Below are 12,238 nucleotides of genomic sequence, written 5' to 3' on the forward strand. Positions count from 1 at the left end.
AAACTGTTCTTTGTGTTCGGTGTGTGTGTGTGTGCAGAGCTAACCACAAGTAAGTGTGTAGGGGGTGGGAAGGTCTGACTAGAGAAGAGAGAGCGAGCAGAGATCGGAGATAGATTTTGTGTCTGTGCAAAGACAGGCATGCCCTTTAGGATTCTCAAATCTTTTTTCCCGGGCAAATAGAGGAACTATGCTGCTGGGGGAGTATAAACTCTAGATTCTTCTTCTCCAGTTTGAGGATGAGGAGAGAGAAGCATGCGAGCAAGTGACAGGAAATGACATCATGAAACGGCCAGTGATGCACTTGCAGATGAAGGGGCAAACCTGTGGCATCCCAGAGACCACCCCAGTCACCAGAAGTGACAGCGTCCATTTTATTTAGCGTTGATATAATTATTTATTGTTCTGTTTCCTCCGTTTTTCTTTTGTCGACGTGTCTCCACGGAGTCTGTATTTACTTATCAAGAGCCTTTTTTTCTCCTTACGTTTTCTCACGCTAGTCGTTTATAGAATGACGTCGGCTACTGTATTATGAATCATCTTTCAGCAGTCTCAGGATGAGAGGAGTTGGAGGACAGAGTAAGGAGGAGCAGAGCAGGTTGGTTTCTCCAGATGCATCATTACAGAAATCTGTGTTTTATACCGTACTTACCAAGCTTCACGTCTACATACATACACACTCTGGTAGAAAGGGTGCCACTGTTTGATAGAAGATGCCTCTAAAAAGTGATCATAGATCGATCGGTATCTGTGAGGTTCCACACCTAAGACCTTACACAGCTAGAACATCGTTCTACCTGGAATTCTACAGACCATGCTTGTCTTGTGTTGTTACCCATGGATCTAGAACGCACCCTGTAAATCATCCTTCTGTACTAGAGCGTATTGTGTGTCCACTGTCTACCCCAGTTACACATGCAGACTGTTCATCTCTTACCTCTGACCTCACAGGTGTCTGGAGGCTGTTAGAGCACCCCACGGTGATGGGACTGGAGGAGGGAGAGGAGGAGGAGGACCAGGGAGAGGAGGAGGAGGAAGAGGAGGAGCAGCGTGCCGGAGGAGAAGACCCTCGTCCCTGCTGGAGAACCTGACTCTGTGCCGGGAGGCCTGGTCTCCTGGTGCACCCTGGGATAGGGAGGGAGTCCTCTCTGCTCTCTGGGGTCGCCCTGCAGGGGTGAGGATGTCTGTCTGTCTGCCTGTCTGCCTGTCTGCCTGCCTGCCTGTCTGTCTGTCTGTCTGTCTGTCTGTCTGTCTGTCTCCCTGCCTGTCTGCCTGTCTGTCACACAGACCTAGAAGAACTGTATTCAACTGAAATGTTCCTGCAAGTTCCCTTTTCTCCTCTAATCCAACACACCAGCATCACATTAAGTGGAAATGCAGAAGTCAAACAGACACAGACACTATTGTGTTACACTGTCCGTGTATGTGCATGAGAGAGAGAGAGAGAGAGAGAGAGAGAGAGAGAGAGACTGACGGTGAAAGTGGCGACCAACGTTGCTGTTCGCTGCTGACCAGAGTCAGTGAGGGAGCGGGAAAGATCTGGAGAGCGACGTGAGAGGTAAAGAGGCGCTCCTTTCAGCCACGAGTGAGAACTAGCTACCTGGCTACGTGGGAAGGTATGTTAAGGGGAAGTTTAAAAGGCAGCAACAGAATCAGCAAGGTTCTGGTGTCGCAGTTCCTGGGATCAGGAACTGCGACGAAAATGTATGTGAGTTATGTCTGGAGTGGATGGTGGCGTGAGGAATCGTAAGAGAGCAGGAGGTTTGAGTTGACGCAGTCAGTAAAGTTTAGGCTTTGTGTGTGTTTCTCTATGTGACGTTTTTAAATATGCTGCGACTCTAAACCACTTCCTGTGTGCCCCAAGTCCGCTTGTGTGTATGTGTGCACGTACACTGTGTGTGTGTGTGTGCACACATGTCCTGTGTGTGTGGCTGTGCATCACCTTTTTTTGGTGTGTTTTTTTTAATGTACATTTCTGCAGGTCTATTCTTTCTCTGTCTTCTCTATATTCTCTCTCTCTTTCTCTCTTCTTCTCTCTTCCTCTCTCTTTCTCCTCTCATGTCTCTCTCTCTCTCTCTCTGCCTCCCTGCATGTTGCTCTGCATCAGACAGAACACCAGGTCATCTCAGCACTCGGTTCTCCTGATGAGTCAGACTCCACCCACCTCTCTCTTGCCCCTTCTCTCCTCCTTGCCTCCTCTCCACCTCGCCTCCTCTCCACCTCGCCTCCTCTCCTCCTTGCCTCTTCTCCACCTTGCCTCCTCTCCTCCTCGCCTCCTCTCTTCCCCTCTATCTCTCCTCTCCTGTCCCCTCCACCACTCCTTTCCTCTCTACCTCTTCTCTGAATCTCTCCTCTCCTTTTCTCCTCTCCTTGTGACCATTGACCATTCTGCTAGCTCACTGTTTCAAGAAACCTCAAATACTGCTAGCTAACATCTTCTTCCCCCCCCCCCCCTCCCCTCCCTATCTCCCCCTCCCTCCCCCCCTCCTTCCCTCCCTACCCCCTCCCTCTCCTCCTCCTCCCTCTCTCTCTCTCTCTTCCTCCTCCCTCTCTCTCTCTCTCCAGAGTTTCCTAGTTGTGACAGACTCCTCCTCCAGTCCTCTTCTTCTGTGTGTGTCTTCAGGAGGAGACGTCTCAGAGTTCCCTGTCGAGCACCCTGGGACAGGTAAGCTACACACACACACACACACATACAGATACACACACAAACATACAGATACACACACACACACACACACATACACACATACAGATACACACACACATACAGATATACACACACACACATTCAGATACACATATACAGCTACACACACACACACACACATGCACATTCACACACGCAGATACACACGTACAGACACACACTCACTCACACACTCACACACACACACACATATGTATACACAGATATACACGCACAGACACATACAGTCATATACATACACACACGCATAGACACGCACACACACTTATACACATGTGCACACACCCAGACCCACACAGAAACACAGACATGCACACATACAGACATACATACATACATGCAAATACTCAAGAACAGACACCTATGCACACACACACATGCACAGACACACAGACACACACACAGACACATTTTCTCTGTCTCAAGGACATTTACCATAAATTGACAGCGACTTGAAACAGAAGCAGAACTGTTAAAAATATGACTGAATTTACTCTGCTTTCAGTCGATGTGGTAAACTTTGTGATGTTTAAACTGGCTGTGACCTATTCATGAAGACAGGAAACACGTGTTCTTGTCTAGCATACCATCATACCATCATACCAGCATACCATCCGTCACAATCAGGACATTTTGTTTTTGTTTCCTGTGAAACAAGTTCTGATGTCTTCCTTCTTCCTCGAACTCTGTTCCTGTATCTCTCTCTCTCTGTCTCTGTCTCTCTCTCCCTGTCTCCCTCTCTCTACCCCTCACCCTCTCCCTCTCTCTCTCTTCCTGTCTATCTCTCCCCTTCTCTCTCTCTCTCTCTCTCTCTCTCTCTCTCTCTCTCTCTCTCTCTCTCTCTCTATGTCTCTCTCTCTCTGTCTCTCTCTCTCTCTGTCTCTCTCTCTCTCTGTCTCTCTCTCAATTCAATTCAATTCAGCTTTATTAGCATGACAGTCATTTCAACCGTATTGCCAAAGCAAGACGCACAATAACAGACAACCATACATCAACAACACCATTCAAAAACAACATAATGAACGACAGTCTCTCTCTCCCTTTATCTCTCGCTGTGTCTCTCTCACTCTCTCCCAACCACACTCGCACACACACACACACTCACACACACACAAACTCACACTCTCTTTCTATCTTCCAGTCTATCAGCTGACCCAGTCCAGTCTAGTTTTCTCTGACCTCTCAGAGCTGGTCTACTTCTACTCTCTGAGCAGGTGAGTCTGGACCCTAACATGGGGTCACGACCCTAACATGGGGTCACAACCCTAACCCTCTAAACTTCTCACATACAGATTAAGGGTAGTATGTTACATCTGCTAAACCATCTCCACCTCTCTCCCTCTCTCTCCCCCCCACCTCTCTCTCTCCCCCCTCTCTCTCTCCACCTCTCTCCCTCTCTCTCCCCGACCTCTCTCTCTCCCCCCTCTCTCTCTCCACCTCTCTCCCTCTTTCTCCCCCACCTCTCTCTCTCCCCCTCTCTCTCTCCCCCACCTCTCTTTTCCTCCCTCGCCACCTCTCTCTCACCCCCTCTCTCTGCACCTCTCTCCCTCTCTATCCCCCACCTGTCTCTCTCCCCTTTCTCAGGGATGTGTTGCCTGTCTGTCTGTCCATTCCTCTCTGGGTCCACAGTCTGAGAGAACAGCCTCCGACTCTTCTATCCCAGCTGGGACCCAGTAAGTCTCTCCCTCCCTCTCCCCCTCACCCTCTCCCTCTCTCTCTCCCTGTCTCTCTTTCCCTGTCTCTCTCTCCCTGTCTCTCTCCCTGTCTCCCTCTCTCTACCCCTCACCCTCTCCCCTCTCTCTCTCCCTGTCTATCTCTCCCCTTCTCTCTCTCTCTCTCTCTCTCTCTCTCTCTCTCTCCTCTCTCTCTCTCTCTTCTCTCTCTCTCTCTATCTCTCTCTCTCTCTCTCTCTCTCTCTCTCTCTCTCTCTATCTCCCTCTCTCTCTCTCTCTCTCTCTCTCTATCTCCCTCTCTCTCTCTCTCTCTCTCTCTCTCTCTCTCTCTCTCTCTCTCCCCTCCCCCTCTCTCTCTCCCTCCTAACCTGAACCTTCCTGTCCCTCAGTCCTCCTCTCATCGATGCTTGTGTCTTTGTGCCTGTAGGATCCTGGCTGTGCCCGACCCCTGACCTCCAGCCTGGTCACATGACCCAAAGGGACTCTGGAAAGGTCATGTGCTCCATACAGGTAAACATGGAAGCCGACCGCTTCTCCTGATCAGCTGGTCTGGGTCACATGCTCTCCTGATCAGCTGGTCTGGGTCACATGCTCTCATGTGTCAATAGGCACGTTCGACTTCATGCAGCGCCGGCGGCGCCGACAGCCGCCTGCAGCCCGGCTGACTTGAAGCAGCCAATGGCATTCTCAGCTTCAAGTCAGCTGGGCTGACTCCCACCTGGAGATGCTCCTGTTGCACAGTAGTTAAGATATTGTTCTTTTTAAACTGCGTGGGGAACTGAAATGTTAATTGTGGAACTTAGATGTTAATTGTTGGCACTCTTCCTGGTAAAATACAAACCGTTCCTCAACTTTAACCACCAAAATACCTTCAGAACCGAACAGTGCACTTACGATCCGTGATCATCTGCTGTTGTTCCTGCATTTAGAATGTTTACATTTAACATCTCTACATCTACATGTCGTTTTAGACAGAAGATAAAATAATCGAATCCTAACCCCTGAATGTTTCCTGTCTCTGTCAGGTAACGTCAGCCAATGGGGCGCTGTTTGTCATCAACCCCCTCTACCTGCAGGAGCACGGAGATGACTGGCTGACCCAGCAGCCAATCAGCGTCCAGCGTCCGGCCCGCCTCATCAGAGAGAGACGCCTGAGCACCACGCGGCCCTGGGGGGGGGGCGGGGCTTATCCCCAAGCGAACCATCTCATTGGACCAGGACTGCTGCAGTGTCGGCTTCGATGTCACGGGTATGTGTGTGTGTGTGTCCCGGAAAACGAACCAATAAATGATGTATAGAAGATCACTAAAATACAATTCTGTCCCAATTCTGTTTCATCCCTGTCCAGAGTCCACCAGAACCTTTCCTTCGACTCTGCCCAGTCCCCCCAGCCCCCCAATCTCACCAGTCTCCCCAAAACCCCCCAGCCCCCCAATCTCACCCAGTCTCCCCAAACGCCCCAGCCCCCCAATCTCACCCAGTCTCCCCGTCCCCCCTCTCCCCCCAGTCCTCCGACTCCCCCCAGCCCACCCAGCCCCCCTCCCCTCTCCCCAAGGAGGTGGTTCTCAGGAGGGCCAGCCGGGACTTCCCCCTCCATCCCTCTGAGGAGGGCGGACAGCCACCCCAACCCCGAGGCCCCTGGGCCCCCCCGCCCGGGCCCCCGAGCCCCGGCCCCTCAGCAGCCCGGCCCCTCAGTCCCCTCACAGGGGCGTCCTGGGTCGAGGAGGGCTCCTGGTTCCCCTCCCTGCTCCACCCCCCCTCCGCGGGGCCTGACTCCCTGTCAATCAGCAGCTTGGAGAGGAGCCAGATGCCGTCTCAAGCCCCCGCCCACTACCACCCTTCCGCACATCGACTGGCCAACAAGGTGAAGAACCGCCTCTCGGCCGTGGGCCAGGCCATTGGTGGGCTGGTGTGCCAGCAGACGAGAATAACCAATCGGGTGCAGGAGCTGAGCGAGAGGAGGGGCGGAGCTTTCACCGAGGCTTGTGAGGGGATTCGTGGAGCAGACCCAGAGGGGGATGGTCATGGCCCGGGGTCACGGGGGGTGGAGCTTTTACAGGAAGTGCGCGCCTCCCTCACGGCGCTGAGAGAGATGCTGTTCGACTATCAGGAGATGATCGCTCTGCTGGACAGCATGACGGACACACCTGACTCAGAGACAGGTGAGTCTCTCCTGGTGTGTGTATGCATATTAGACAGGTGAGTCTCTCCTGGTGTGTGTATGCATATTAGACAGGTGAGTCCTCTCCTGGTGTGTGTATGCATATTAGACAGGTGAGTCTCTCCTGGTGTGTGTATGCATATTAGACAGGTGAGTCTCTCTGGTGTGTGTATGCATATTAGACAGGTGAGTCTCTCCTGGTGTGTGTATGCATATTAGACAGGTGAGTCTCTCCTCACATTCTCAGATGTATGAATGTAAAACTGATGATCACGGAGTCTTCGCACCAACCCCCCCTCCTCTCCCTCCTCCCCCCCCTCCTCCCCCCTCCTCTCCCCCCTCCTCCCCCCTCCTCTCCCCCCTCCTCCCCCCTCCTCCCCCCTCCCTCCTCCCCCCTCCCTCCTCCAGACGTCATGGTGGAGATCGCCCTCCACAAGGTGCGCTGAAGCGGTCTGCTCCCACCTCTACTCCTGCCTCCAGGACTCTCGCCTCCCAGGACGGCAGCCTGGTGCGTCTCCACGACAACCAGGGGGTCCTGCGGGGCCGGGGTGTGGAGGAGCTGGAGGGGGCAGCGGGGGCGGCCTCCCCCGACACCCCCACCCTAGAGAAGATCCTGCAGCGCTGGGCCTCCATGCACGCAGCCTACTCCCCAGCAAGAAGGTCCGCTGGCTCCTGAAGGTCTGCAAGACCATCTACAGCAACATGAAACGCCAACGCCAGCCCAGGTGAGCAGAGGGACTCTTTAACTCCCTCTCCTCCCCCTCCTCCTCTCCTCTGTCCTCCTCCCCTCCCCTCTGTCCTCCTCCTCTCCTCCTCTCCTCCCCTCCTCTGTCCTCCTCCCCTCCCCTCTGTTCCTCCTCCTCTCTCCCCTCCTCCTCTCCTCTGTCCTCCTCCCTCCTCTCCCCTCCCCTCTCCTGTCCCCTCCTCCCCTCTCCCCTCCCCCTCCTCCTCTCCTCTCCTCCCCTCCTCTCCCCTCCTCCCCTCTCCCCTCCTCCCTCTCCTCTCCTCTCCTCCTCTCCCCTCCTCCCCTCTCCTCTCCTCTCCTCTCCTCCCTCTCCCCTCCTCCCCTCCTCTGTCCTCCTCCCCCTCCTCTCCTCTCCTCTCTTCTCCCCTCCCCTCCCCTCCCCTCCCCTCCTCTCGTGTCCCGCGATGCTCACCTGTACTTCCTGTCTCCGCCTGCAGGGGTGGTGTTTGGGGCCGATGACTTCCTGCCGTGTCTGACATGGGTGGTGCTGAGGAGTGATGTCATCACCCTGCAGCTGGACACAGACTACATGATGGAGCTTCTTGACCCTATTCAGCTGCAGGGAGAGGGTGAGGAGGGGCACACACAACACACACACACACACACACACACACACATACACATACACATACACACACACACACACACACACACACACACACATACACACATACACACATACACACACACACATAAACACACACATATACACACACACACATACACACATACACATACACACACACACATACACACACACACACACACACATATACACACACATACACACACACACATACACACACACACACACACATACACACACACACACACACACACATATACACACACACACATGTGTAACGACAGCCCTGTCTCTGTCTCCAGGGGTTACTACCTCACGACGCTCTACGCGTCGCTCTTCTACATCAGCAGCTTCCGCCCACGATGGCTGTCCGCCAGCTCAGCGCCGAGGCACAGCAGTCCATCAACCAATGGCATCGCAGGCGCACACTGCACTGCAGCCAATCACGTCTCAGGAAGAGCCGGCGGACCATTCGCAGGTCGGGGCAGGCTGGGGAGGGGCGGGGCCAACTCAGAGACCGCGCCCACAGGAAGGGAGGGGGAGGGAGAAGGAGGCGTGGACTCCTTAGAGGAAGTGGCCTCTAGAGGCGAGGAGGAGTCACTGCAGGCTGTCTCTGACCTGTCACCCCTGAGGGAGGAGGTGCTTGGAGCTGAGGACCAATCGGGATCAGGGGGTATGGACACACAGGCTCCGCCTCCGACTGAGACGGCATTGGATGAGGAAGGGCACAGACAGCCTATGGAGAAAGAGTCTGGGGTGGAGGGGGTGGAGGGGCACGGTCAGTGGGCCTTGGAAGGGGGTCCAGACGAGCCAGAGACCGAGAAGGGGGTTGTGTTGTGGGCGGGGGCCGTGAGCGAGGGCAGGGGGGTCGGGGGGGGGCAGGTCAGAGAACAGGGGGATCAAGGTGAGCCGTCGCTGGTCGAATCTCCAAGGACACACACGCTGACACACGCTGTCACACCCGGACAGACACACACACCGCTGCACAGGGTGGTGAGAAGGGTTACACAGGAAGTCGAATAAAACAGAACTGTCCTCAGGTCAGATCGTAGGCATCGCTACTTGAAAATGTCCAGAAGAAATCTTATTTTCTTTTTTTGTGAAAGACGACATCACGGGGTCTTTCACAAAACTATAGTTCTACACTGCAAAACTCAGTGCCAGTGGAATACCAGTTTGATATTTCGAAGTGGCCCTCTACTTTCCAGCCAATCATGTACCAGAAATCCTGTTCCAGCCAATCATGTACCAGCAATCCTGTTCCAGCCAATCATGTACCAGCAATCTTGTTCCAGCCAGAGGCTGAGGGTGTGTTTTCTCCACTGACCACTAGATGGCAGCTTCTCTCCTTGGTTTGTGTCACTGTGGCTGGTTTGAATTGAGTGGAGTTCTTCATGAGTGGAGTTCTTCTTCATGAGTGGAGTTCTTCTTTATGAGTGGAGTTCTTCTTCATGAGTGGAGTTCTTCTTTATGAGTGGAGTTCTTCTTCATGAGTTCTGTCAGACCAGCGCATACATGTATTCTCACCAGACGTGTTCCACACAAAATAAAAAATATATACATTTGTAATTTGAAGACCTAATCTTTCTCGTGACATTGCAAAGAGTTCTGTTCTGTAATATCCCTAGATTTTCTGAAAAAGCCATGATTCATGGATGAAGTATTAAAGTTAACTGAACACAACTGCTGCGATTGTTAGCTCTGTGTTGTCTTACTGTAGCCAGGACACGGGCGGACCATCTGGGTAGTGTGAGCGTACAGAACATACCAGAACATACCAGCTGGACGTCTGTTTGTACAACACCTAAATATGAAGCTATTTTACTGTAATATGAGAGAGCGAGAGAGGTCCTATTAAACTGTACACACACATGGATGCGCACACACACACACACTCACATTAACACACATAGAAGGGCACACTATAATGTATTCATATACATACATTCACATGCAAATACTTACCAGGTGCCTCATATGCAAATTGAAAAGCACACAAACCTACATACATATGGAACCACCTCATTCAGAATTCTAAATGGCCCACCCAATCAAATTTGCCTAATGAGACATCTGGCATTCTGCCTGCATTTCGATCTTCACCAAGAAGCAGTGCAGAGCCCAGCGGGTCTAGCTAACATCTGGTCCCCCCTCTCAGGCTGCAGCACTCTGGGCAGGAGAGGAGGCCAGGGGGGAAGCAGACGGAACACTCACATGTTCTGAACTCCACCCTAACGACGCACCCTGACGACGCACCCTGGGCGACGCACCCTGGCGACGCACCCTGACGACGCACCCTAGCGACGCACCCTGGCGATACACCCTGATGACGCACCCTAGCGACGCAGCCTGACGACGCACCCTGGCGACGCACGGTCCAGAACCAGGAGCTGGATTTTAGAAACACAGATGGAACTCGTGGACGATGCAGTCCATGTCCATGGCAACAGTTTCGCACCAAAATTCTGTGTCGGCCATCATTGGTGTCCTCACCGTGTTACATACTCCACTGGTGTGTGTGTGTGTGTGACCCTTTTAACACCAGCTCTGAGTAAGAAGAGGAAGGATGAAGAGGAACACTGGACAGGGTATATCATGTTATTTATCTTATCAACAACCACGACAAAGGAATAAGGGAACTGAGAGCGAAGCCAGAGAAAAGAGCCCAGTAACGCACCTCTCTAACCTAGCTCACCGTAGAAGTCACCTACCTGCCCTGAGCATGTTACCCTGTGGTCTACCTGCCCTGAGCATGTCACCCTGTGGTCTACCTGCCCCTGAGCATGTCACCCTGTGGTCTACCTGCCCTGAGCATGTTACCCTGTGGTCTACCTGCCCTGAGCATGTCACCCCTGTGGTCTACCTGCCCTGAGCATGTTACCCTGTGGTCTACCTGCCCTGAGCATGTTACCCTGTGGTCTTCTAGGAATTCTCATTCTGCGGGAACATTGGCTAGGATACACACACACACACACATCATCACACACACACACACACACACCCTGCCTTCTGTACAACACACACTCTACACACAAATGATCACACGCTTTTCACACGTGATATATTACTATGCAGTCACACACACACACATCATCACACACACACACATCATCACACACATCATCACACACACACACATCATCACACACACACACATCATCACACACACACATCATCACACACACACACACATCATCACACACACACACATCATCATCCCCACAGTGGGATGCTTTATTCAGTTCGTCTGGCCATGAATTAGATATATGACGTCTGTGACTGCAGTGTGTGTGTTTGAGAGTGTGTTTGTACATGTGTGTCTGCTCGTATTTGTGTGTGAATGTGTATGTGTGATGATGATGTGTGATGATGTGTGTGTGTGTGTGTGTGTGATGATGTGTGTGTGTGTGTGTGTGTGTGAGGGTGTGTGTGTGTGTGTGAGGGTGTGTGTGATGATGTGTGTGTGATGATGTGTGTGTGTGTGTGATGATGTGTGTGTGTGTGTGTGTGTGTGTGTGTGTGTGTGTGTGTGATGATGTGTGTGTGAGGACAGATGGTGGTGGCCTGAGGCATTAGAGGCTCTGTAGCTAAACATAGAGACAGAGGCAGTAGAGCCTCCCTGTTTACTGTAGAACACACACACACACTCATAGACACACACGCACACACACACACACACACTCATAAACACATACACACTCATCATCACACACATGCACAAATCATCATATACAAGACAGACTCAAACTGGGCATCAGGACTGAACTCTACACATCCCCTGTCTTCTGCCTGTCTGCCTGCCTGCCTGCCTGCCTGCCTGCCTGTCAGTCAGTCAGTCAGTCAGTCAGTCAGTCAGTCAGTCAGTCAGTCAGTCAGTCAGTCGCCCTCCATATGTCTTTCTTTCACTTTCACTTCCCTCCCTCCTCCCTCCCTCCCCCCTCGCTCCCACTCCCCAACTCCCCTCCCCCCTCTCTCCCCCCTCCCCCTCCCTCCACCCCCTCCCTCCCTCCCTCCCTCCCCCCCCCTCTCCCTCAACCCCCCCTCTCTCCCTCCCTCCCCTCCCTCCCCCTCTCTCCCTCTTCTCCCCCCCTCCCTCCTCCCCCTCCCTCCCCCTCTCCTCCCCCCTCCCTCTCCCCCCCTCTCTCCCTCCCCCTCTCCCTCCCTCCCTCCCCCTGTCTTCTTCTCACTCCCTTGTGTGCACTCTGACAGGTGTGTAATTGAATGATAATGATGTTCTTAGTCCCTCCTCCACACACACATTAACACACACACCATCACACACACACATTAACACACACACATGCAAACACACACACCATCACATACACATTAACACACACACACACGTAAACACACACACCATCACATA

At 52.8% G+C, this 12,238-nt stretch overlaps 1 protein-coding gene across 1 annotated transcript; it reads left to right on the forward strand.

Moving 5' to 3' along the window:
* Positions 1-116: 116 nt before the first annotated feature.
* rinl (Ras and Rab interactor-like) lies at positions 117-8,579 on the forward strand. The gene is given in 18 exon segments (XM_067245698.1): positions 117-356; positions 545-595; positions 949-1,171; positions 2,563-2,662; positions 3,846-3,918; positions 4,289-4,377; positions 4,805-4,887; positions 5,403-5,549; positions 5,551-5,619; positions 5,726-6,539; positions 6,947-6,977; positions 6,979-7,027; positions 7,029-7,188; positions 7,191-7,243; positions 7,245-7,263; positions 7,721-7,862; positions 8,172-8,230; positions 8,233-8,579. Coding segments are annotated over 17 exon segments (2,373 nt in total). The 5' UTR covers positions 117-356; positions 545-554; the 3' UTR covers positions 8,454-8,579.
* The last annotated feature ends 3,659 nt before the right edge of the window (positions 8,580-12,238 follow it).

Source organism: Osmerus mordax, chromosome 11 (genome assembly GCF_038355195.1).
Source record: "Osmerus mordax isolate fOsmMor3 chromosome 11, fOsmMor3.pri, whole genome shotgun sequence".
In the NCBI taxonomy this organism is placed as follows: Eukaryota; Metazoa; Chordata; class Actinopteri; order Osmeriformes; family Osmeridae; genus Osmerus; species Osmerus mordax.